We start from the raw sequence: 23,560 nt of genomic DNA on the forward strand, positions 1-23,560 counted from the left end.
TCAATGTGACGCGACCTTTTGGAATATGTGCAAATCGAGCTCCTCAAAACAGGAAGTCCCCGCTCCCACGACAGCAAAGGTACAATCTAGTCTCTTAGTTTTATTTGTTGTTTTGTCTGTAACTGCTTTTAAATGTCCTCATTGTTCCAGCTTTCATGTGGACAAATCCACAGAGTCCTTTTCTTTCTTTTCACCTCCCAACTTGTTGCTACGGCGACTGGCTGGTGGACCGGGAAGATGCGTCAAGTCGGGCGCGTTAAGGACGGTGGGTGACAGAAAAGGTAGCCCCCTCTTTCCCTTCACCATAAAAGACAAGTTTGTCTATCAAGTAGAAGACATGACTTGATGTTTCCTTTGTCCCATAATTATATTTAGGAGACATGGTAGATGTCAGTCGAGTTACTCTTCTTACTGCAGCATTGTATTTTGTGTCAATTTAAATTTGCACTTGCACTGTTTTATTGTGAAAGTGGGAGTGGATGCGGGTCTTGTAAAGGTGTGTGTGTGCGTGCAAGTGTGTGTGTGTGTGCACGTTTGATATGTTAGGGAGTTTTTTTTTCCCCCCTCCACACATCACATCTGAGCCTCAGAGAGAAGGAAGCCTCTTGAGTTTCTCTCCAACTAAACATCTCAGGATATTTTTATTTCCATCACCTTCAGAAAGTAAGTGATGTGTCGTTATCTTCATGACATATTTTTGAAGATATTATTTTGAAAGAGTTTTATTTTGTTGGTGATGTTTACCAACGGTGCTGCGCCTTCATTGGACGCCCACAACACCCTGAGATTTTTTTGTTTTCTTGTTTTGCACCGCCTTTTTTATAGTACTCTATTTGAATTGTCTTGTATGTAACCAAACGTTTACACTTAGAACTGCAACTTGTTTCTAAAAATCATTCATAATTTGATTTTTATTTTTATTTTTTTTGTGTTCCAAGGACTTTTTTCCCCTTGGTTTGTTTTTGCGGATGCTTTGTATCGAAGGATGGACAAGTACGAGAAGATGGGCAAGATCGGCGAGGGTTCGTACGGCGTGGTCTTCAAATGTCGCAACAGAGACTCGGGACAGATCGTAGCCATCAAAAAGTTTGTGGAATCGGAGGACGACCCCACCATCAGGAAAATCGCACTCAGGGAGATCAGGATGCTCAAGGTCGACACACAAAATCCTATTTCAGAATTGTCATCATAGTTTGCATTTACCAAGAACCAAAAATTCATAAATACTATAAATGACTAATGTACCTAAGGAAGTATTATTAAATGATTTTAGGCTAGGAAAACAAAACCAGAAATATACAATTTTATATATATATATATTTTAAAATATGCATTCCGTTGCAGCACTAGTTTGACTTGAAATCACAATTGGACGCTCCAATTTGGAAGGGTGCCCGCCACCTCGTATTGAGTACAAGTGTCAGCTCCTCTGCTTTATTAGTCAAGCGCTGGCGGGTGGGAGTGGCAGCCCATAAATTTGGCAGAACCCTGGAGGGGGGGGAGGTGAGTTGGGGCTGTTGTCGGGGGCGACGCCAGCTTTATGTGCGCCTATTAACACTTTGGATTTCGGAAGGTGGACGTCTTACTCCACGACTCTCACTCACTGCGGACTTGTCTTTACGTGTGTGCGCGTAACGTTTGTGTGTATTTGTGTGTCCATGTGCGTGTGCAGCAACTGAAACACGGCAACTTGGTGAATCTGATCGAGGTGTTTCGGCGCAAGAGGAAGCTTCACTTGGTGTTTGAGTACTGCGACCACACGGTGCTCCATGAGCTGGATCGACACCCCCAAGGGTCAGCATCACACTCACACTGACATCACATTTTGTTTTTGGTCAAAAGGATTTTTTTTCCTCACAAGACTGCAATTTTAAATACGGAAAAAATTATATCTTTGATTCTTGCAGCATTACAATTTTATTTTTGTATCATCGCAAAATTCAGACCCTTTATGTCTTGGGCTTTTGGTCCGATGACATCACATCTCAGGTGTATTTCCAACTGAGCAGCGCTGTGTACATTGGATTATCTCCCTGTGACATACTGTATGTTGCCGCCTTTGTGTTGGCCGTCTCCTGGGGAAGCTGACCCGCCCCGCCGGGAATGTTTGCGGCGATGCTCTGTGCCCGCGGGGCGCCGCCAGCCTCTTTTTCAGGAGGGGCGGACCTTGTTTTGAATCACGAGTCACGTGATGGCAGTTTCCGTGGCAACGCTGAAAAGATGGCTACCCGTAAGACAACACAGCTGCCTGCCGAGCGTGGCAATAAATCTATATTCGGTAAACGGGCCGAGGGAGGCATCGTAACGGTCCCTAGTGCCTGCAAGCGGGATATTCCCGGTTTTTGATTGGATGCAGTGATTTTCGAGCAATGATCCTGTGAAATTGTTGCTTTTTTTTCTTATAGTAGGAAATTGCTGAAGGTTTTTGTTGTTGTGTGCAGCGTTCCTGAGCATCTGGCAAGGAGCATCACGTGGCAGACGCTCCAAGCGATTAACTTCTGCCACAAGCACAACGTCAGTAAGCGACGCTTTCACACATCTTTGGTTCTCCTCCTGTCTTTTAACGAGCATTCCTTTCCCCTCCCTCGGCCTGACCCTGACCAGTGTATCCACAGAGACGTGAAGCCTGAGAACATTCTCGTCACCAAACAGCACGTCATCAAACTGTGCGACTTTGGGTTTGCCAGGATTCTCAGTAAGCATCACAATGATGAAAATCTTTCATTAAAATCAATATAGTCCAGGTTTTTTCTCCATTGTCTCATTAAATGATTGGCTCTTTTGAATTGTTTTGTCATGTATGTAGCGGGGCCATGCGACTCGTACACGGACTACGTGGCCACGCGCTGGTACCGTGCCCCCGAGCTGCTGGTGGGGGACACGCAGTACGGCCCCCCCGTGGACGTGTGGGCCGTCGGTTGCGTCTTCGCCGAGCTCCTCTCCGGCGTTCCGCTGTGGCCCGGCAAGTCCGACATGGACCAACTCTACCTGATCCGCAAGACCCTCGGTCAGCTTTGCTAAAAGAGCAACTCAAAACGCTTTTAGCACGAGTTAAAGATCATTTTCATTTTGTTTTGTCTCCCTTAAAATAATCGAATTTCCTCCTTGTTTGTACAATATTTTGCAGGCGATCTGATCTGTCGCCATCAGCAAATTTTCAGCACCAATCAATTCTTCCACGGCCTCGCCATCCCGGAACCTCTACAGATGGTATGAGCTGCACCGAAACTCCTTAGTGACAAGTTTGAACACATTCTTCTGCACACGTTAGGAACCCCTGGAGGTGAAATTTCCAAACCTCTCCCACCAAACCCTCAGTCTCATGAAGGTAATGGCAGCATTAGCACCAAATGGATTTCTATATTCTTTGTCTAATTCATTCCTTAGTCAACTAAACGTGCCTGTGAAATGATATGGTCGTCAGGCTTGCCTTCGTATGAACCCGAGCGAGCGTCTTCCATGCGAGCAGCTGCTGCAGCATCCTTATTTTGATAACCTGAGACACAAGTACCAGCGCAACGCTAAACAGGGCAACATCAATGCCAGCGTGGGGCACGATCGCCACGGCAACAGGAGGACCCGCCTGCCGCGCAAACACCTGCCAGTGAGTCACGCGCTTTACAAATAAAGGCGATGTTTCTAATGTACATCATTTGCTGAGACAAAGTTCAAAATACTTTGCTCATCCATCCATAATCACAATGTTATTAAAACTGATTATTGATGTCATCACTCCCTCTCATGGCATATGAACTTCTGAGGTTGATTCCATTTTTGGCTTGTCGTTGTCAGTGTTTACCTCAGCTGACAGGCAGCAGCATCTTCCCCGTTTCGGACACCAAGAAATACTTTCACAACCTCAGCAAGTTCAACTATCACCTGCCCAACATCTAGAAACACGTCTACGCGTGCATCAACAAGACTCAGGAAGTGAAGCAAAGCGCCGGAGATGAGTGACTGACATTTGTCGGTGTCTTTTCCTCATGACTTTTTTAAAGTCTTAGCTAGCTGACGGAGGACAAGGAGCGTCGTATGACACTATGCTCCGCTTATACATGACATGGAAGATTTGGTCAAATCTTCCGCACCCCAAGTCAAGTAGGATGCCACTTTTTTTTTTTACTTTCTCAATTGTATTTATTGAAATAAGCAGAGAGACAATAACATTGATAATTTAGTCGAGATGATCATCACATTGGTGCTAAGGACGTCCGCAGTTGTGGAAATGCCAAATTGTTCAAATTTGAGTGCATCAATTTATATTCCATAAATGTTGCTGTACCACTCGGTGGTTGACACCCTAAATTGTTTGCCTACATTTGTGCTACCATGAGATATAACTTAGATTTGTTGGCAACACAAAACAAATCTCAGCATGTAAACCCAAAATTGGCCCATGGAAGCATACAAGCATTTATGTTTGCGATGAAGCATAAACGAGTCCTTTTGGCGGCAAGTTAAAAGGACCATGTTGATGAGAAATAAATTGGTGTCAACAGTAAAGTGCTTTGTTGTTGTTTTTTTAATCCAAGTCCACTTGAATGTCAAGGCGTGGGAGTGCCGTCTTTAAACGTTCCACTGTGGTCTGTTTGTCCTTGACACCAGGCAGGTCACTGAGGAACAGGTACTCCAGATTACTACACAAAACAACAAAAGCATCTTAAAAGATGTTTTGCATCCTCAAATTCCAGGTAACTACTACTTCCTGGAATTGATTATGCTTTACTTAGAATAACAGGTTATTAAAACAATGCATGTAATGCTTTTTTCAAAATCAAAACTTATTTGACTAAAAAGTACATTTGAAAAAAAGAGACCAGCCTGAGTTTGTGCAGAGCAACGAGACCCTTGTCGGTGACGTTTCCGCAGGACACCACCTCCATGATAAAAAGGCTTCGCTGCAGGTTCTCCAACGAGCTGAGCCGCTCCAAGCATGCGTCCTCGATGTAAACGCACTTTTGGAGCTTCACCTCCTCCACATGCTGCAAACCCTCTGCACAAACGCAACGCCGTCAATCTTTTCTACCTCACTTAAGGTTAAGCATGGAAAGGAGCCTTTCTCAAACCGAGATGGTCGAAGCCTCGGTACATGATGCAGGAGTCGGTGGCGTCGATGGCCTGGATCTTGAAGCGTCCCAGAGGCCCGGTGGGCAGCGCGTTGTAGTCCCCGTGCCAGCGATCCAAACCCATGAAGCGCACCTTGGCGCCGCACCTCAGCAACCACTCGGACGCCGCTCGATCGGGACCCACGGCCTTGATGCGCTCGTAGTCCACCCTAAAAACAAGACCAAAGTTCAGGAGGTAAAAGTAACACTTGTACTAGCACTTCACTGCCTGAAATAAATGTGCACCATTTTATAGTTTGTAATTTACAACACCCAAGTTTGAACATGTCACATGTTTTTATTGACACTTTTAGAAACATATACATCTTTTCACATACTTTGAGCCTCTTCTATAGATGAACACAGACACCTATTAAACAATTTATAGAATTAACATCGGTATAAGTACTTGTTGAAAACAGCATTGAGCCAGCCCCAGAAATGTCTCCGTCTCGGTTCTTTTTGCTTCACAGCAGACTGCAGCACCTTCACTAGCAGCTTCATCTGCAATATAAATACATTTTGAAACGTCATATTGCATATTCAGGCGAGCAAATAGTGCAAAAATGTAAACATTCTGTCACCTACCCTTCAAGCTTGCCGGGTTTGTTTACATGTCGACCGCGGCCATTTTGTCTGGCCTGCAACGTCACAAATACGCGCCTTCCCATTGGCTGTCTGGCGGAGGAGGAACTCTCGTGGGTCTTGACGCGAGTTTTGGGTTTCATGTGGGAAGTTAGCTGACGAAGGGAAGAAGAGGAGGGGGAAAAGTGACAAGAGAAGGCGGACCCATCCCTGGAAATACTTTTAGAGTTGTCCTTTACTATTTTTTTATACAATACTCGAACGAGAGGTTGCCATGTTTCGGATCGTGGGCACAAGAGCCCCCTTAAAGGCTGCTAGCGCCAAGTTGCTAGATGACACCTGCACAAGACACTTGCACAGGTAAGAGGGAAAACATTGAATTTACTCACATTTCTGCTTTTCTACTTTGTATATGTGCACATTTACGACATGCATTTCTATATGAGCAGCTTTTATCGACTTGTTTGCACTGTCAAGGGCATTTTACAGCAGGTCTAACAAATAACCAATTTCACAACGCACAGAGAAGTATATTTATTTGTATTTGTTTTGTTTTATTTTTTTATTCCCTTGAAACGCCATTTTAAAAGAACAGCGCGTCCATGTGTTTCACATTAGTCGAGTGTGTCTGCAGAGTTCGAAGGCAGGGCGGTTATGCAATGACTCCCTGACTGGAGCACTGTACAGTAGCCCCGTTATTTGTTGGGAATCGGGACCGAAACCGGATTTAATTGACGCTAAATGCATTAGGAGCAAAAACAGAAATTCCCAATATTTTTAAAAACACATCAATTTAAGCACACAAAAAAAACCGAATCACAACAGTGTCGCACTTCAGACCCACTTGGTGAACTGAACTGATCCATTTCAATGTGGACAGGGGCGTGCAAAGGGGGTGGCAACTGTAAACACTTCATTTTCAATGATGTGACTGTTCTTGTCTTGCGCCTGCTTTTGAGAAGTTTTGCAGACTTTTTTTTTTCTTCTGAGGTCACAAGATTGGAGCTGTTGTCTCAGTCTTTGAACATTTGGCCATTGACTCTTCATTGTGGGGCTTCCTGTGCAGGATCCCAAAGCACAACAGTCTGCTGTTACATGTACTGTTCATTGTCCATTCACACATTTTATTTTTTCTAATTGTTAAATATATATTTTTTAAAAAATGGGTCAAATGTGCATCGGGTTGTCCGTCTCAAAGGTCGTGGTGGTTGTGTCGAACAGCAGGACGTTGAACCGCTTTGTCAACACGCCCGGCCTCCGAATGTATAGTTCTTAATTTATTGGTGACTAATCAGCGTGTGCTCTTCCAGTACGTGTGATGTGGCCGTGGTGGGCGCCGGCATTGTGGGCCTGGCCACCGCCCGGGAGCTCATCATGCGACACCCCGGCCTCACCTTCACCCTGCTGGAGAAGGAGAAAGAGCTCTGTGAGCCATTCATATAAACACTGAAATTCAGTTTAATCAATTAAATGGTATTCATTGATTAGGTTTTTAATAAAATGATCAAAAATAAATATAGAACATTAAATCAAATGTAAACATTTAAATAAAACAAATCATTTTTCAGATTTTAAAAAGCTTTCAATCTATTGATCAATGTGCTCATTAGTTTACATATTTATTTGTTTGTTTTTGTCTTTTCAGCAACCCACCAGAGCGGCCACAACAGCGGCGTGATCCACAGCGGCATCTACTACACGCCGGGCTCGCTCAAGGCTCGCCTATGCGTGCGAGGGGCGGCGCTAGCCTACGAATACTGCGACAAGAAACAACTGCCCTACAAGAAGTGCGGCAAGGTCAAATCAACTTTTGTAACCGCTCGACTATTTCACATCCAGTAACACCTAAAAGTGTAAAGATTGTGCGTGTGTGTGTGGTTGCAGCTTATTGTGGCCGTGGAACAGGAGGAAATCCCTCGCCTCAAAGCGTTGTACGAACGAGGCCTGAAAAACGAGGTGCCGGGACTCAGCATGATAGACGCTAAAGGAATTAAAGAGCGGGAGCCGTACTGCAGGGTAAGTTTGAGTCTTTGACATTTGCCTAATGTTTAATAGCAGGTCTTGATTTGGTTTTTCACTGGATTGTTTTATTCCTCTTTGATTCATTGGCTGAACGTTGACGTGCCTTCTCCCCGTCCAGGGCGTCATGGCGCTGGACTCCCCAAACACGGGCATCGTGGACTGGCGGCAGGTAGCGCTGCAGTACGGCAAAGACTTTGAGGAGGCCGGCGGCAAGGTGGTCGCGCAGTTCGAAGTGAGCGACATCTCCTTGGCCGCCGAGAGCCCAGCAGGGAGCGCTGAAGGTAAGAAGCAATAGCAGCGTAGAAACACGCTAACTGATGATGTCATCATTCTGATTGTCTTTTTCAGGACTCAAATATCCAATCAGCATCAAAGATAAAAAAGTGAGGGGCCCAAACGTTCCGTTATGTTTATAAAGTTATTGAATGCCTTCCGGATGCGCTCCCTCAGGGCAACGAGCTTCGCTGCAGCTACGTGCTGACCTGCGGGGGTCTCTACTCGGACCGCCTGTCGCAAATTTCCGGGTGCAGCCGGGAGCCTCGCATCGTCCCCTTCCGAGGAGACTACCTGATCCTCAAGCCGGACAAGCACTACCTGGTCAAAGGCAACATTTATCCCGTAAGCCCTAACCTTCCCCCTCGCCGATGTTACGCAATCACTTTACGGCCACATGTTTTTTTATCATCGGTCAGAACGGAATTCCAAACTTTTCCCAGGGAATCGTTTTATCGGTCTGTGTGTTTAAGGACATCTGGAAGTCATTAGAAGATAGAAGCACGTTGGATATCAGAATGTGGAAAGGAAGAAATAGGAATGAAAAATGACTTTTTGCTACTGTGCTCCCCCCCCCCCCCCTCCAAGGTGCCCAACCCTCGCTTCCCCTTCTTGGGGGTCCACTTCACGCCGCGCATGGACGGCAGCATCTGGCTGGGACCCAACGCCGTGCTGGCCTTCAAGAGGGAAGGATACAAGATCTACGACGTCAACGTGAGAGACCTGGCCGACGCGCTCAGCTTCAGGTCAGTCCCGTGGAAACCAACCGAGGTCAAGTCAATCAGCTTGATTTTCATAACACGTCACCAAAATACGAGGGTACGGCGTGTACTGTAAGGCGTGAGATGATGTTTAAATATATGTCAGCATGAGTGTCGATTTCCACAAGGCTATGAAGGGACTGTGGCTACGGTCGTGAGTGATATAGTGTGACACTCTAACTTGGCTGTGTCAGAGGTCTTCAGAAGCTCGTGCTGAGGAACATCTTGTACGGCATGGGCGAGATGTACCGAGGCATCTTCATCGGGGCGCAGGTTAAGATCCTCCAAAAGTATATACCAGAACTGTCGCGCAGTGACGTGCTCAGGTAAATACAAATATTATTCAATATTATATCTATGATAACAGAGTGAAACGGACTTTAATGTTCTCAGGGGTCCGGCTGGCGTGCGAGCGCAAGCGCTGGACCGTGACGGGAACTTGGTGGACGACTTTGTGTTTGACGGCGGCGTGGGCGACCTGGGCAGCCGCGTGCTGCACGTGCGCAACGCTCCCTCGCCCGCCGCCACCTCCTCGCTCGCCATCGCCGAAATGGTCGCCGACGAGGTGGAAAAACGTTTTGCGCTGTAATCGCCGCTGTTCTCGTGAGAGCAACGAGGTCGTGGCCTTCATTTGGGAATTCAAGTGGGGGAACATTTTACGTGTGACTGGTTTTATTTTTAGAACAGATCCACTGAGGTTATTGTTGTGAAACAACAAAGGTTTTCACGATTTTAGACGTGCCGACTTGATCTCTGGACTTAAACCCGACACTTAAGAGCCTCGTAAGTAATTCGTCCATTTTCTGGATCACTTGGAAACATCAGTGTCATGGGTGAACTGGAGCCGCTTTTTTTTTTTTTTTTTTAGCTGGGGAACATCTACTTGACTGTTATGCCAAAGGATGCACTCACTAAAATGAAGTCAAACTTCAAAAATGCACCAACTCTACAGAATGTGGTTTATTTTAGATGAAAAACGGTTTTATAAGTGAGGTGGATTTTTAGAACGTTTATTGTTTGCTGAAAAGCACATTTTACTTCCATTCTGGAAGGGGGGGGGGACGGACATATCTATACTGTATATTGTTCATCTAGAATCACGTTTTTCCCCTTTCTCTTCTTACTGCCAAGTGTCATGCAACTGCAGCGTGACAGCACGCCACTCAGGATGTTATCATGCCAAATATTTACAGTTAATCACATACCGTGGCTTTTAACACATTTGTTTTTGACAAATAAATATGACTGATTTTATATAATAAAGACAAAGTATTTTTAAAAGGCAAACTTTATACCTGACTCATTTTTTCACATTATTTAGTGTTTATTATTAATGTTAATGAGCTGTACAGGAGTAGCACCTTATTTGTCCGCGAGAGGGCGTGCGAGCACTCACAGGCTGAATGACAACTAAATATACTGCGTGTGTGCGTGTTTTTATATCTATAACTATTGAAAATGTGTAATTTTAAGTAATACATGTTGAGTTTTGAGTAAATCTTGGAACTACAGTCTATAAATGGAGTTGGAATTCTTGAATGTATTGCACTATACATTTTAATTGAAATATCAGGATTTTTTTTCAATGTTCTTGTATTTTAAAAAGTTTTTGTTTAATACAATGTGTTTCACGTATAGTGTAATGTAATGATTTTCAAAGGAACAATATAGATAGTTAATACAGCTTTATTTATATCGCGCTTTCACAACAGCTGTCGTCGTAAAAAGCGCTTTGCATAACAGATGTTATTATTTACATTCGCTCGAGATAGAACGGGAAAAATACAATAGTTTTTAAAATATTACTTTTTAAAAATAAAAGTTATGTAACGTCGCTTCGAGTGAAATGTGCTTTTGTTATAAGCCATTTCGTGAATAAACCAAGCAAGACTCGGATGCATTGTAAAAAAAACAAAAATAAAAAACATCGTTTTTGTGGAAGACGTGTCACTCATGTCAGTCTTGTTTTTTTTTTTATTTTGCTTGAATAGTTCATCTGAAGGACGCCAGTAAGCAAGCAGGCAGGCAGGCAGACAGCGGAGTTGCCCCGAACGAACATCTTGTCCGACTTCCCAAAGCGAACCCAAAACCATCCCGGCTGGCTGCGCCTCCTCCTCCTGCGCCGCACCGCTCACAGAAGACTTTCCCACGGCGGGACTTGACCGTGTCGCCACCCTTGTTGACTTTGGGACCACTGCTGTGCGACTATTTTCTTTTGTTTTGTTTTTGTTTGAGGGAGGATTTTCAACGCTTCCAAGCTGTCCGCATGTGACGGCGGAGAAAGTGTCTTGTTCGTCGGAGGCCAGCGGCGGCTTTGCTCCGCCGAGCTAACGTGCTAGCGTTACAGGTGTCTTCGAAGGCGCCCCGGAACCCACCGCGTTCCCAATTTTGCCCGTTATCGGGCTTCTTGGCCCCAAATGCCGCCACTTGATTCAACTTAACGTGCCTGTAATCGTTTAGAACCGGCGAGGGTGTCGCTTAGCCACCTTGTTGTTAGCCGTTAGCTTCCGAGTTAGCCGCCGTGCTGTGTTTACACCGAACGGTGGGCTAACCCCCCTCGTTAGCCGGCAAAGCTAACGAGTGGACCCCGGAGCTACATGTGCCTAACCCCGAATGTAGATTGCTTTTCAACGCCTTAACGCAACGACCTCCCCGCCCAGCCCGGTTCGTATACGATCGAAGCCAACCGGCCGCGTTGGACGGACGAACAGACGGACTCTTTCGCCGTGCTCGCCGCCCTGGACTGACCCACCCACCCACAAAAGCGGGCTAACTATCCGCCGGGGCCGATGCTGACAGTTCGGGCCGGAGCACGGCAACGCCAGGAGCCGCCACCGCAGCAGAAGCAGCAGCAGCAGCAGCGATGCAGCCCCAGCAGATCTACGACTTTTCCAGTGACGAGAACAGTCACAAGTGGAGAGGCCTCTTCGTGCAAGCCCTGCGCAAGGTAATGAGCAACAACAGCAAAACGTCTTCGTCGAGCAAACCTTTGCCACCAAAACAAACCATTGCATTTACTCTTTGGGGCTTTTCTGTGCTAAATATAAATATTATTTTCCAGGAAGTGATGATTGACAACATCGTCACGAAAATTTGGTTAGGAATCCACACATGAACCTAAAATGTCACCTGTTTGCTATTTTTGCACACCCGAATATTCATTTGGCATCATCTTGGTGTCAAGTGTGATTTGAGTGGCTAGGTTTAGACAAAAGTAGTGCTTTGCCACCCTCTTGTAGCAACCTGGTGGCTACCTTGATCGCTCAAAATGCGAGCAAGTGTGTCCTGACTTCCTCCCAATGAACATCCTTTCGAACGTGATTGTTGAAATCCCAACGCAGCCACGTGATCTGGGAGGGTGTGCATACTTGTGCTAACTGTTACTTTAGTCACCGTCCACCGTCCAACATTGTTCCCAAGGGCCTACTGTAAATGAAACTTCCAGAAGGGGAAGTCATTTTAATTTGAATGTCCTTGCTCAGCAGAATTACAACTTTCCTTTTCCTCTCCGTCTTCATCATCATGAGCAGCAGCATGACTGGTTTCATCAAATTGAATGTCAAAAAAAACAGTTGAATATTCTCCATTCTTTTGTTTACATTTAAAAAAAAGAAGAAGTGAGCCACTGGTTGATGGCACCATTTGTGTGTGGATGACGGTGCGCTGTTGTGCTTGCGTGTCGTCCCGGCTATTCCGGACCACGACGGCCTCATTTAGCCTCCGCCGCGCCGCCGTTATTGACAACTGTGCATTCCCGCCGTCTGCCCTTTTGCCGGCATCAAGAGTCGCGTCCGTGCTCTTTCGCTGGGTTCCCTCGTCGGCCAACGTTTGAAGCTTCGGTGACGAGCCTCCTTAATTAACCTTGGCCACCATTTTTGTATTTTTAGGTATTAAAAAACTTCATCCCGATTGGGCATTTTATTTCAACCATTTTGATCATCAGGTCTAAAATTTTTATTGGCTGTGCCTCAAAACTTGTTCACCGATAGTTCGAAGCTACGTTTGAAACCTGGCAGTCATTGCGATTTTTCCCGTTGGTACTGAAGCATGCTTTCGTTTTTTTGTGTGACGTCGTCCGCAGTCGTGTGTGTGTTCGAACCTGCGCGCGCGTGTGTCTTTTGTCTGCCAGTTGATCTCTGCCCCGAGTTTTCCCCAGACAGTCTGCTCGTAATGGCCGATGATGTCATGGCGTGAATCACAAACAGTGACACATGCTTGGCTTTAATAACGAGCGCACACTCACACACACAACCTGCAACCTGAGCCCAATGTGCCCCCCCCCCCCTGCCTCGCCCCTCCCCTCACATACACAGCTCAGTGAATAATCAATTGAATTAGAAATGTTAAGCCGGTTTCAAGCCAGTTGCTATTGTGCGGCCCAGCCTTTGTTTTGCCCAAATTTTAACCTTACCCATTTTTTTAACTCTGGCGCCAAATCCGGATCTTCTAAATCCCGATTTGATATTTTTTGCATTGTGTGTGTATTTATTTTTTAAATTGTTTTGGCATTAGATGACTAGCAGTGTAAAAAGTGCAACATCACAGACAAAGCTCCCGAATGTCGGTGCAGAGCTCTCACTCTGCCTTTTTATGCCTTTGCATTCAATTGTGCATTTTGCCGCTTTGCTCCCATCTTGCCGCTGTCCGGTGGGCGGCGGTTGACACGTGTTGCTCGCGGGCCTCGCTGAGGCGGGCCAACCGTGGTGTGAATGTAGCTTGCGCAAGGGGGAAACCCCTGGAAGTGCGCGGCGCCGTGACTCACCAAGCTCGGCGTTCTCTGGAATTTGGTCAAGTGCACACGTGCAGGCTTGATCTCAGAGTCCGCTTTTGCTTTTAAATGCGGAGCTGTAAATATCGAGAGTGTGTGTGTTTCTAAGTGGAGGTGTCCGATTTCCAGCCAGTCTTGTGAGTGTGCAGCTACTTACGCACTGGAACGGCAACCAGGCCAACTTGTGGCTTCTGATTTTCCACGTTGTCGACTGGCCCAAAGTTCATAACACGAGTAAAAGGCAAGATTTGGTGTTTTGGTCTTTTGATTTCTTTTTTGCTCTCACAACCCGTCGCGCTCCGCCACGGCGACTGGATTCTCGGAGAGGGGACTTTCTGCACGCTGCAGCATCTCCAGTCAAGTCAGAGCATAGGAATGCTGGGCGCCGATGACGTTGGCCTTTTTAAGTCTTAGCGCTCGCATTCCTTCCTGCGGGGCCTGGCGCTCGCTTTCCCCGTGGCCTACTTTGCTTCTCTGCCCGACCTCGCCGTTCGGTGTCCACCTGTTCTCGCCCTGAGGATCTCAACTGACTGCATTCCTGCCAGAGGGCTGGACCCCGTCCGTCCACGGCATCCTTTCGGGAAACGCGTGTACACCTGAGGCCCCGCCCTTCTTTTATGGCGCCCGTGTTGATGACGACAATAAGCTAATTGAGCTGCTTTTAAGTGAACGCTCGTTTGTCCCATTTTTTTTGTCATGTTCAGGTGCAGAAGCAGGTCCACCCCAACCTCCAGGCCAAGGAGGACGCCCTGCAGCACATTGAGGAGCTGATCCTGCAGCTTCTCAACATGCTGTGCGTGGCGCAGCCTCGCTCCGTGCAGGACGTGGAGGTAAAAACGCCACTTTGCCGTCCGTCTTTGCAAGGCGTCTCGGTCGGTTAACCTTCCTTCCCTTTTTGCCGTCGCCAGGAGCGAGTTCAGAAGACCTTTCCCCACCCGATAGACAAGTGGGCCATCGCCGACGCGCAGTCGGCCATCGAGAAGCGGAAGAGGAGGAATCCCCTGCTTCTCCCCGTGGACAAGATCCACCCGTTGCTTAAGGTTTGAGAAACGCCGCTTGATTTCCGTGAGACGTCCGCTGACTCGCCATTTCCAAACAGGAGGTGCTGGGCTACCGAGTGGACTACCACGTGTCGTTGTACATCGTGGCCGTGGTGGAGTACATATCGGCGGACATTTTGAAGTTGGCGGGCAACTACGTGGGCAACATTCGCCACTACGAGATCAGCCAGCAGGACATCAAAGTGTCCATGTGTGCCGACAAGGTGAAACGTTTGAATCGTCCAAATGGAAAAGAGCCTTTTTTTTTTTTTTTCAGGTCGTCTGACCGCGCTTTGACGTTGCAGGTGCTGATGGACATGTTCGACCAGGAGGACGACATCGGCCTGATGTCGCAGTGCACCGACGAGCCCTCCACGTCGGGCGAGCTCACGTACGACGACCTGGTGCGGCTGGAGATCGCCGAGGAGCGCCAGTACCTGCGCGAGCTGGACCTCATCATCAAAGTGTTCCGTCACCACTTCCTGTCCAACTCCAAAATCTTCACGCCGCGGGTAAGCGAGCGAGCGAGCGAGGCGCGGCGCTGGAAATCCGTCTGACGAGCCGTCCGCTTTCTTTCCCAGCTTAGCGTGATTACAAAGGCATTTAGGGCCAAATCCCACGTAAGCGTATTGAGGGATTACTCACAGCTCAGCAAATGAAACCCAAACAAGAGCGGCGTGCGATATTGCCAAGGCGCGAATGGAAAGTTGGGCCCTCGGCTGCGGCTTTTGCATAGTTGCTCTTTTTCGGGTAATTTGCGGCATGGCTGGGATGAGGAGGCCCTCGCGGAATGCGCAGCGTGTTATTATGTAGAGACAAGAACGGCATCTGCCTGGCCAAAATAGCGCCAATTATGTCTGCCTGCCTGCTGCCGCTGCTTCTTCTGCTCCACTCCAATGTTGTTTTTAGCCCCCGTCGCTCCTTCCTTTTACATCACACTAATGAACGTGACCTTTTGCCAGATAAAGCAATCATGAAGGATGATGCAAGCTGAAAAGGTACAAATGGAAGAAGATTCGTCGGAGAAGTCACAAGTTATTGTTTGACTGAAAATCGAATTTTGTGACGAAGAAAAAAGTTGCGAAAAGATGTACAGGGAATGACAAAAAGACATTTTAAGCAAAGCAAAAAAAAAGCGCTTTTGTTTTTGATTGCGTCGCTCAGGACGTGGAGGTGATCTTCAGCAACATCCTGGACATCCACGAGCTGACGGTCAAGCTGCTCGGCCTCATCGAGGACGCCGTGGAGATGACGGCAGACGGCAGCCCTCACCCTTTGGTGGGCAGTTGCTTCGAGGACCTGGCCGAGGTGCGCTCGTTTCTCACGCCGCCGCCGAACGAATCTGGGTCGGACGCGCGTGTCGTAATACGGTTCTTGTCGGCTGCGTGCGCAGGAGCAAGCGTTCGACCCCTACGAGACGCTCTCCCAGGACATCCTCAGCAAAGACTTCCACGAGCACTTCAACAACCTGATGGCCCGGCCCACCGTGGGCCTCTACTTCCAGGTACCAACATCTGACCCATTTTGCTCAAGCTGAAGAAATAACAGCAAAGCTTTGGCTCCCTCCGGTGGCGACTTTGCGCCCAAGCTTAATAGTTGAAGTGAGTTGAGGAGCTTCTGGTGAGTCAGTGAATGTTTCAGTGGAGGTCAAGACACACACAGTGTGTGTCAGTTACTCTGAGATTTTCTGTATTTGCAGCAGTGGGGGAATTTTTGTTTGTAGGGGGGCGGGGTTACTACACGGATGCACGATCATGCTAACTACACGGATGACAGCAATTTTTAAGTCGCCTCTATTCTCAGTCATCTCTTCAATCGGGTCTTACAGCGCCTTGCATGTTTTTTTCCAAAACAAACCGTCTCTAAACCACTCCCTGTCTTTAAAAAAAAAAAAAACACCCTGGAAAGAAAACAAACAGAGGTAAAAGTTAGGTCACTCCCTCTATTTGTTCCTGTGGTGCTTTGAAGCCAAGATGGAATTCCTCCCCGCGAGGATCTTGCGACGGGTTGGGCGTCTGTGTACGCTTTATTCACTGCAGCCGCATTGTTTTTTGTTTTTTTTTGTGGACATTCCTCGCAAGAATAACACTGAAGCGTGCTCGGGGGCTGACGCCAAAGTAACATTCACCACAAAGAGGACGCGAATTGTAGTCCAATTTGTCGGCTAATCGCTTCATACGTTCGTCGAAAACTTGGATGGGACTCGTCGTCCATTTTAGGGACCGCTGACTGCGGAGGATCCTCCGCTCCGAGCGTATTGATTGTCCATCGCTCCCATCAGGGGAAGAGGAGATTTAAATGGACGCCACTACGGTGGCTTCTTCTCCGGTTACTCGCCCCCGCCCTCGCATATGTCAACCTTTCGAAACATGTGAAATATACTGTACATGGCCGTTTTGCTTGAGAATGATTCTGTATCAAGTGCACAAGTGGTTTCATGATTCCCCCCCCCCCCCCCTCCCCACACAGTCTGTAGCAGAAGGCTTCAAAGAGGCCGTTCAGTACGTCCTTCCGCAGCTGATGATGGTGCCTGTGTACCACTGCATGCACTACTTTGAGCTCCTGCAGGTACTCACTCATATTTGGAATATAGTATGGTCCAAGATCTGATGCCCCCCTCCTTTCCCCCATCATGACCGCTGTGCAGCAACTTCAGGAGCGCAGTGAAGACCAGGATGACCGGGAGTGTCTGAAGCAGGCCATCACGGCGCTACTCAACCTCCAGTCCAGCGTGGAACGCATCTATGGCAAGCAGCAGCCACGGCGAAAGCCCGGGTATGCTCTCCCAAATTCACTCTGACAGCGCTCGGAGTGTGCGTGTGTTGACGTGTGTGTTTGTTGTGATGCCCCCGCAGCGAGCCCATGTACCGCCTGTACAGTCGACAGATCCGTAGCAAGCAGCTAGCCATCAAGCGCATGAACGAGATCCAAAAGAGCATCGACGGCTGGGAGGGCAAGGACATCGGCCAGTGTTGCAGCGAGTTCATCCTGGAGGGCCCGCTGCTGCGCGCCGGCGCCAAGCACGAGCGCCACAACTTCCTCTTTGACGGCCTCATGATCAGCTGCAAGGCCAACCAGAGCTCGCGGCTGCCGGGCTCGGGGAGCGGCGCCGAGTACCGCCTGAAGGAGAAGTTTGTGCTGCGCAAAGTGCGCATCGTGGACCGCGAGGACTCGCCGGAGCTGCGGCACGCCTTCGAGCTGATGGGCAAGGACGAGAACTGCGCCGTCTTCTGCGCCCGGACCGGCGAGGAGAAGGCGGCGTGGATGGCGGCGCTGGTCACGCTGCAGTACCGCTCCACGCTGGACCGCATGCTGGACACGGAGCTGCAGCACGAGGAGCGGGCGCACCCGCTCCGGCTGCCCTCGCCGGAGCTTTACCGCTTCGCCGTGCAGGACTCTGAGGAGAACATTGTGTTTGAGGACAAAGTGCAGAGCAAAACGGGCATCCCCATCATCAAGGCGGGCACGGTGGTCAAACTCATCGAGAGGCTCACCTACCACATGTATGCCGGTGAGTATTTGTCATATTGTGCAGCTTATTGTTTCTATATTTTCTTTCGAACAAATTCTTTGTTTCTTTCAGATCCAAACTTTGTGCGCACTTTTTTGACCACGTACCGATCCTTCTGCAAGCCTCAGGAGCTTCTGACACTGCTGATTGACAGGTACGCTCCTCTCTCGAGCAGGTCGCAAAGAATTACTGTGTTGACGTTTCCTGTGCGACATTCCCTCATTGCGTGTGCTCAGGATCGAAATCCCAGAACCGGAGCCCACGGAGGAAGACCGGCAGGCCCTGTGGAACGGCGACCAGCCCATGGCGGCTGAGCTCCAGAGGTTCCGCAAGGAATATGTGCAGCCGGTCCAGCTCAGGTGAGACGTTTACCTTTTTTCCTTCAAAGGGTTGGGGTCAGTGGTGTCAGCTTCTCGGATTTGCTCCGCAGGGTTCTCAACGTATTCCGTCAGTGGGTGGAGCATCATTTCTATGACTTTGAAAACGACCCCGAGCTGAGGACTCGCTTAGAGGAATACATCAAGAGCAAAATCCAACTGCGAGGTCAGGCTATTCCCAAGTTGCTTCATACTTTTTTTTTTCCCTAATACAAAGCCAAGTATCCCTAATATTTTGCTCTTCATTAACTTGCCCTCACCATTCCACCATTTTTGACCGCAGGCAAGTCCATGCGCAAGTGGGTGGAGTCCATCAACAAGATCATCCGGCGCAAGCTGCAGACGCAGTCCAACGGCGTGAGCCACAACCTCACCTTCGGCAGCACGCCCCCGCCCATCGAGTGGCACATCTGCCGCGCCGGCCAGGTGGACTCCTTCGATCTCATGACCCTGCACCCCATCGAGATCGCCCGGCAGCTGACCCTGCTGGAGTCCGAGCTCTACAGGTGAGTCGGCGCTCGTCGAGGCCGGGCGGGAAAGACGGGCGCTGACGGCCATCCGTCCGCAGAGCCGTGCGTCCGTCTGAGCTGGTGGGAAGCGTGTGGACCAAAGAGGACAAAGAAAAGAACTCGCCCAACCTGCTCCGGATGATCCGACACACCACCAACCTCACGCTGTGGTTTGAGAAGTGAGCGCCGCGCCGACGTTGTCCTCTTTGCGCCGGCGCACCGACTAAGCGTCCAAATGTGCGTCAGGTGCATCGTGGAGACCATGAACCTGGAGGAGCGCGTGGCGGTGTGGACACGCGTCATCGAGATCCTGCAGGTCTTTCAGGAGCTCAACAACTTCAACGGCGTGCTGGAGGTGGTCAGCGCCATCAACTCGGTCCCGGTCTACCGCCTGGACCACACCTTTGAGGTGACCCGCACTGTCCAGGCATTTGCTCAGAAGCCGAGTAGTAGCTTCTGCTCAATTGACCCGAGATGGCCTCACGCGACCATGTTTGTGTGTGCAGGCCATACCGGAGAGGAAGAAGAGGATCCTGGAGGAGGCTGTGGAACTGAGTCAAGACCATTTCAAGAAGTACTTAGCCAAACTCAAGTCCATCAACCCGCCCTGCGTGCCTTTCTTTGGTACGTCCACCGCCAGCCTTCCCGCCCGTCCGCATGGTTGTCCACTTTGAGCTCAAACGTGGCCCCTCCTTCCTCACCGCAGGGATCTACCTTACCAACATCCTCAAGACGGAGGAGGGCAACCCAGACTTCCTGAAACGCCACGGCAAGGAGCTGATCAACTTCAGCAAGAGGAGGAAAGTGGCGGAAATCACCGGCGAGATCCAGCAGTACCAGAACCAGCCTTACTGCCTTAACGTGGAGCACGACATCAGGGTGCGTGCACATCGATGCAGACCGTGCAAGAACATCAAAGTTGAGGAAATAGGGATGTTTTTGGAAAGTTTGGTGTCGACTGACTCGTTTTTGAATCCTCAGCGGTTCTTTGAGAACTTAAACCCGATGGGAAACAGGAGCGAAAAGGAGTTTTCAGACTACTTGTTCAACATGTCCATGGAGATCGAGCCCAGGAACTGCAAACAAGCGCCTCGATTTGTAAGCCGCCGGCCGTCCGACGTGCGCGAGAGAAAGGAAGCCCGCGCGAGGTTTAACGTGCGCTCTCCTCCCGCTCTCAGCCCAGAAAGACGACCTTCACGCTGAAATCGCCCGGGATCCGGCCCGTGCGAACCGTCAACGTGAAGGCCCTGGAGAGGGAGCCGCACCACAAGCTCACCTTCCGGAGCATCGCCGAGACGGACCCCGAGACGCCGGCTTCCGCCTCGGTGCCCACCTCCCCCAACACGCCCACCCCGCCGCAGTCGGCCTCCTCGGACCTCAGCTCGGTCTTCATGGATCACGACCTCAGCAGCTCCTACGGCGGTGCGTTTGAGGCCCGTGTGGAATTTGGAGCCATTCTACATATTAGTAAAGGTGACCTTCTCTCTTTTGCATCTTGCAGGCTCCAACTCCATTTTTGCTCCGGTTCTCCTGCCGCCTTGCAGTGAGTTTTGACTCGTCAGAATCGGAGTACTTTGCATGCTGGCTACTGCTTTTTTTTTTTAATGTATTGTTTTGTGCCCGCTGTCAGAGTTCCAGTCGGTGTCATGCGGCAGCCTCCACCAGCTGGGGGAGGAGCTCCTCAAACCGCCGCCACTTCCGCCTCGAAGGAAGGACACCATGTCGGAAAGCAAAGTAAGACTTGAGGCTTCCTGCACCTTGCCTGATAGTTGCCGGACTTTAAGCGTGTTGTCTGCATGTGTGTCGTCAGAGCTCTCGGTCGGACAGCCCCCCCGCCATCCCCCCACGGCTGCCGCCGCCGCTGCCCAGGACGCAGCCGCGGACGCCGGGCTACAACGGCCCCTTGGACGGCCCCCTGCCCAGCCCTCCCCCGCCTCCCCCCCGGGACCCGCTCCCCGACACGCCGCCGCCCGTGCCCCAGCGGCCCCCGGAGATCTTCATCAACTACCCGTTCAACCTGCAGCCCTCGCCCGTGGGCCGCTACCACTGGGACTTCGGCAGCTCGCCCGCTTCGCCCAACACGCCGCCCGGCACGCCCTCGCCTCGCGTTCCCCGCCGGAGCTGCCCGCTCAGCGCCAGCCAGAACAGCCTGTGTCCGCTCCCGGCGCCCATCATCGCCGCCCCGCCCGTGCCCCCTCGCCACAACTCCAGCCCGCAGTTGCCCAAGCTCCCCCCAAAGACGTACAAGCGCGAGCTGCTGCACGGACTTTCGCTGGTGGAAAACAGCGCCGCGGGGGACCCGTAGGCCACGCCTTCTTTTTTTGCGAACCCTCCATGTTGATAAGGGCCGCGGGGACCTTATGGGCGGCACGTCGGCCTCTCAGTTCTGAGCCTTGGGTCTCTGCTCTGGCCTTCCTGTGAGCAGTTTGCATGTCAACCCACCCCCTCCCCGTGCTTTCCCGCCACTGTCCAAAAAGGTGCATGTTAGCTTCACTGACGACTCAAAATTGGCCAGAGTGGATCTTAGTTTCTCTAAATGTGCCCCCGCAGTCGGCTGGCGACCCCGTCCAGGGTCGACCCTGACTTTTGCCTGCCGCCAGCCCGGATAGGATCCAGCTCACCTGCCGCTCTTAATTAAGAGGACAAGCGCTTTAGAAATGGAATGGATGGATCATTTTGTTGGGTTACAAATCTCTTCTTCAGCAGGTAAAATGCATTTTCTGTTGGGGTGATGTCTGAAGGTTGACAAGTCGCATCCAGTGGAAGTGCGTTTTTTGGATCTTGGGTTTGCAGTTGCGAGGTTCCGGGTTCCCATCGCAACTCCGGCGACCCGGGGCTCCCTGCCACATTCCAACGACATGCACGCGAAGATCCATCTCAGACTCAAAATTGCCCACAGCGTGAACGTCAGCGTCGACGCTTGGGTGAGCATATCTGCGATTGGTCCAGGCTGCCCAACGTCAGCTGGGATAAGCTCCAGCTCATCCGACCCCAATGAAATCAAGCACTATAGAAAATGGACGATTGTCTAATGGTGCACTTTAAAAACAGTTGGGCCAAAAATAATCCAGTACTTGGGCAAAAGAGGACAGAACACCACTCGAGTCGATCTGACCTTCTTTCTTTTTTTTTTTTTTTGACCCGACTGTTTTTAGTGTTTGCCCTGCAACCAGTCCAGGGGGTAGCTCGCTTTTTGCCCAAAGACGGCTAGGATAGGCTCCAGCTTCCCCACCCGTGACCCAAATGAGGACAAGCACTCTACAAAAAATGGACGGCTAGGTGGCTAAATAGAAAATGGTCGCATCCCATTTGGGGAAAGTTCTCACTGTTGTAGCTTCAACTGTTACGCTTCTTTCTCACCGAACAGCTGCCAAAGTCTTATCTGTATTTTATGCAGGGGGATAAGGGAAAGGGATTCTTTGTTTGCTTTTGCGCCTTTTTTTTTTCGTTTTATACATGACTTGCAAAAGGTGACCGTGATTCCGCCATCCCCTCAACTCTACACTGTGACTGTTTCCAAGACACACAAAAAGTTGCCTTCCCCCATCCCCCCCTCAGCGCTCCGCCCCGCCCCCTCCGCCGACATCCCGGCTCGGATTCTTTGCACATCGAGCTCAGGCGAACTTTGATTCCCGTCAAGCCACGATGTCAAAACGGCGGACATCGGAATGACCCTGACCTAAGCGCCAAATACCCACAAACTCCCCCCCCCCCCGCCCCACCCAGGACTGAGAATCCAGCCAACCGCGCCGCTCGGATGTGCCTTTTTGTTTTGTTTTCTACTTAACGGTGTCTCTAATAATATGCTAAAATGGAAACAAAAAAAAAATAAGAAACAAGTTGCCTATGTAAGGTTTAGAACAAAAAGCTATACGACTATGAACTTGTACATGTTTGTGGATAGTGTGTGTGTGTGCGTCTGTGCGTGTGGGTGTCAGTGTGTGTGTATGTATATGTGTATATATATTCGATGTATACATACACATACATACACACTGACTAAATAATTTGTATAAAGTCAAGTTTCTGGTTGTACTCTCATCCGTAGCTGTTCAGTTCAATAATGCCTAATAATAATCACATTCATAATAATAATGAGCGATGCTGCTACGGTCAGATAAAAACCAGAAAGACAACTAATGCACTTACATGACAATCTCCAGTGGAAGCCGTTTTGTTCCTCTCTGAAGTTGTAAGAAAACCACACACACGATACGGCGATCACTTCATCTTGCTAAGATTCATTCAAGGCTTTTTTTTTTTTTGAGGGGGGTCGGGGACACGCGCACTTTAGGCCGTCCCGTTTGAGGAGCCAGGGTACCCCCCGCACGCAAATTAAAAAAAAAAAGACGTCAAACAGTCCCCAGCTCCCATCATGATGACGCTGACCACCCACCACAAGCCGCTTCTTTGAATGGAGAAGCAAAAAAAATTATTTTTTCCAGTCAGTATTTTTTTTTTTTTTTTGCTGGGTTCTCCGGATGATATGTGGCCTTTTAACACCTTTGTATTATTATTAACAGTCTTGAGTTGAATAAATTACCCAGTCTTATTTTCTACTCTAAGACCCCCCCCCCCCCCTTCCCCTCCCTCGCTGCTCTCCATCATT

The 23,560-nt window shown here is 49.4% G+C and overlaps 4 protein-coding genes across 7 annotated transcripts; 3 read left to right on the forward strand and 1 right to left on the reverse strand.

Annotated features, from left to right (window-relative positions):
- Positions 1–11: 11 nt before the first annotated feature.
- Positions 12–4,503, forward strand: cdkl1 (cyclin dependent kinase like 1 (CDC2 related kinase)). 2 transcript variants are annotated; one of them, XM_061300468.1, is made up of 10 exons: positions 12–663; positions 939–1,153; positions 1,673–1,794; positions 2,442–2,514; positions 2,605–2,695; positions 2,807–3,007; positions 3,128–3,210; positions 3,272–3,328; positions 3,425–3,604; positions 3,793–4,503. In XM_061300468.1, the coding sequence occupies exons 1-10, from the start codon at positions 540–542 to the stop codon at positions 3,892–3,894; spliced, it is 1,248 nt and encodes a 415-aa protein (XP_061156452.1). In that variant the 5' UTR covers positions 12–539; the 3' UTR covers positions 3,895–4,503. The 2 variants fall into 2 exon arrangements, with proteins under 2 accessions (XP_061156452.1, XP_061156453.1); XM_061300469.1 differs by having other exon boundaries at positions 12–1,153.
- Position 4,504: 1 nt separating this feature from the next.
- On the reverse strand, positions 4,505–5,815 carry dmac2l (distal membrane arm assembly component 2 like). Of its 2 annotated transcripts, none has more exons than XM_061300511.1 (5): positions 5,694–5,815; positions 5,515–5,609; positions 5,067–5,275; positions 4,822–4,993; positions 4,505–4,613 (listed from the first exon to the last, which is right to left on the reverse strand). In XM_061300511.1, exons 2-5 carry the CDS (start codon positions 5,607–5,609, stop codon positions 4,523–4,525), a joined length of 567 nt encoding a protein of 188 aa, XP_061156495.1. In that variant the 5' UTR covers positions 5,694–5,815; the 3' UTR covers positions 4,505–4,522. The 2 variants fall into 2 exon arrangements, with proteins under 2 accessions (XP_061156495.1, XP_061156494.1); XM_061300510.1 differs by having other exon boundaries at positions 4,505–4,637; positions 5,694–5,814.
- On the forward strand, positions 5,805–10,033 carry l2hgdh (L-2-hydroxyglutarate dehydrogenase). Its single transcript, XM_061300462.1, has 10 exons — positions 5,805–6,050; positions 7,001–7,116; positions 7,336–7,487; positions 7,575–7,706; positions 7,831–7,993; positions 8,061–8,095; positions 8,163–8,330; positions 8,574–8,731; positions 8,941–9,072; positions 9,140–10,033. Exons 1-10 carry the CDS (start codon positions 5,965–5,967, stop codon positions 9,333–9,335), a joined length of 1,338 nt encoding a protein of 445 aa, XP_061156446.1. The 5' UTR covers positions 5,805–5,964; the 3' UTR covers positions 9,336–10,033.
- A 722-nt stretch (positions 10,034–10,755) lies between these two features.
- On the forward strand, positions 10,756–23,516 carry sos2 (son of sevenless homolog 2 (Drosophila)). Of its 2 annotated transcripts, XM_061300379.1 has the most exons (23): positions 10,756–11,693; positions 14,219–14,344; positions 14,423–14,554; positions 14,614–14,778; positions 14,860–15,066; positions 15,719–15,862; positions 15,948–16,058; positions 17,024–17,122; positions 17,202–17,329; positions 17,410–18,065; positions 18,138–18,219; positions 18,302–18,424; positions 18,496–18,608; positions 18,726–18,948; positions 19,011–19,130; positions 19,198–19,360; positions 19,458–19,575; positions 19,658–19,830; positions 19,933–20,049; positions 20,130–20,373; positions 20,453–20,494; positions 20,582–20,685; positions 20,762–23,516. In XM_061300379.1, the coding sequence occupies exons 1-23, from the start codon at positions 11,610–11,612 to the stop codon at positions 21,254–21,256; spliced, it is 3,969 nt and encodes a 1,322-aa protein (XP_061156363.1). In that variant the 5' UTR covers positions 10,756–11,609; the 3' UTR covers positions 21,257–23,516. The 2 variants fall into 2 exon arrangements, with proteins under 2 accessions (XP_061156363.1, XP_061156362.1); XM_061300378.1 differs by lacking the exon at positions 20,453–20,494 and having other exon boundaries at positions 20,130–20,424.
- The last annotated feature ends 44 nt before the right edge of the window (positions 23,517–23,560 follow it).

This window comes from Syngnathus typhle, linkage group LG16, assembly GCF_033458585.1.
Source record: "Syngnathus typhle isolate RoL2023-S1 ecotype Sweden linkage group LG16, RoL_Styp_1.0, whole genome shotgun sequence".
Taxonomy (NCBI): Eukaryota; Metazoa; Chordata; class Actinopteri; order Syngnathiformes; family Syngnathidae; genus Syngnathus; species Syngnathus typhle.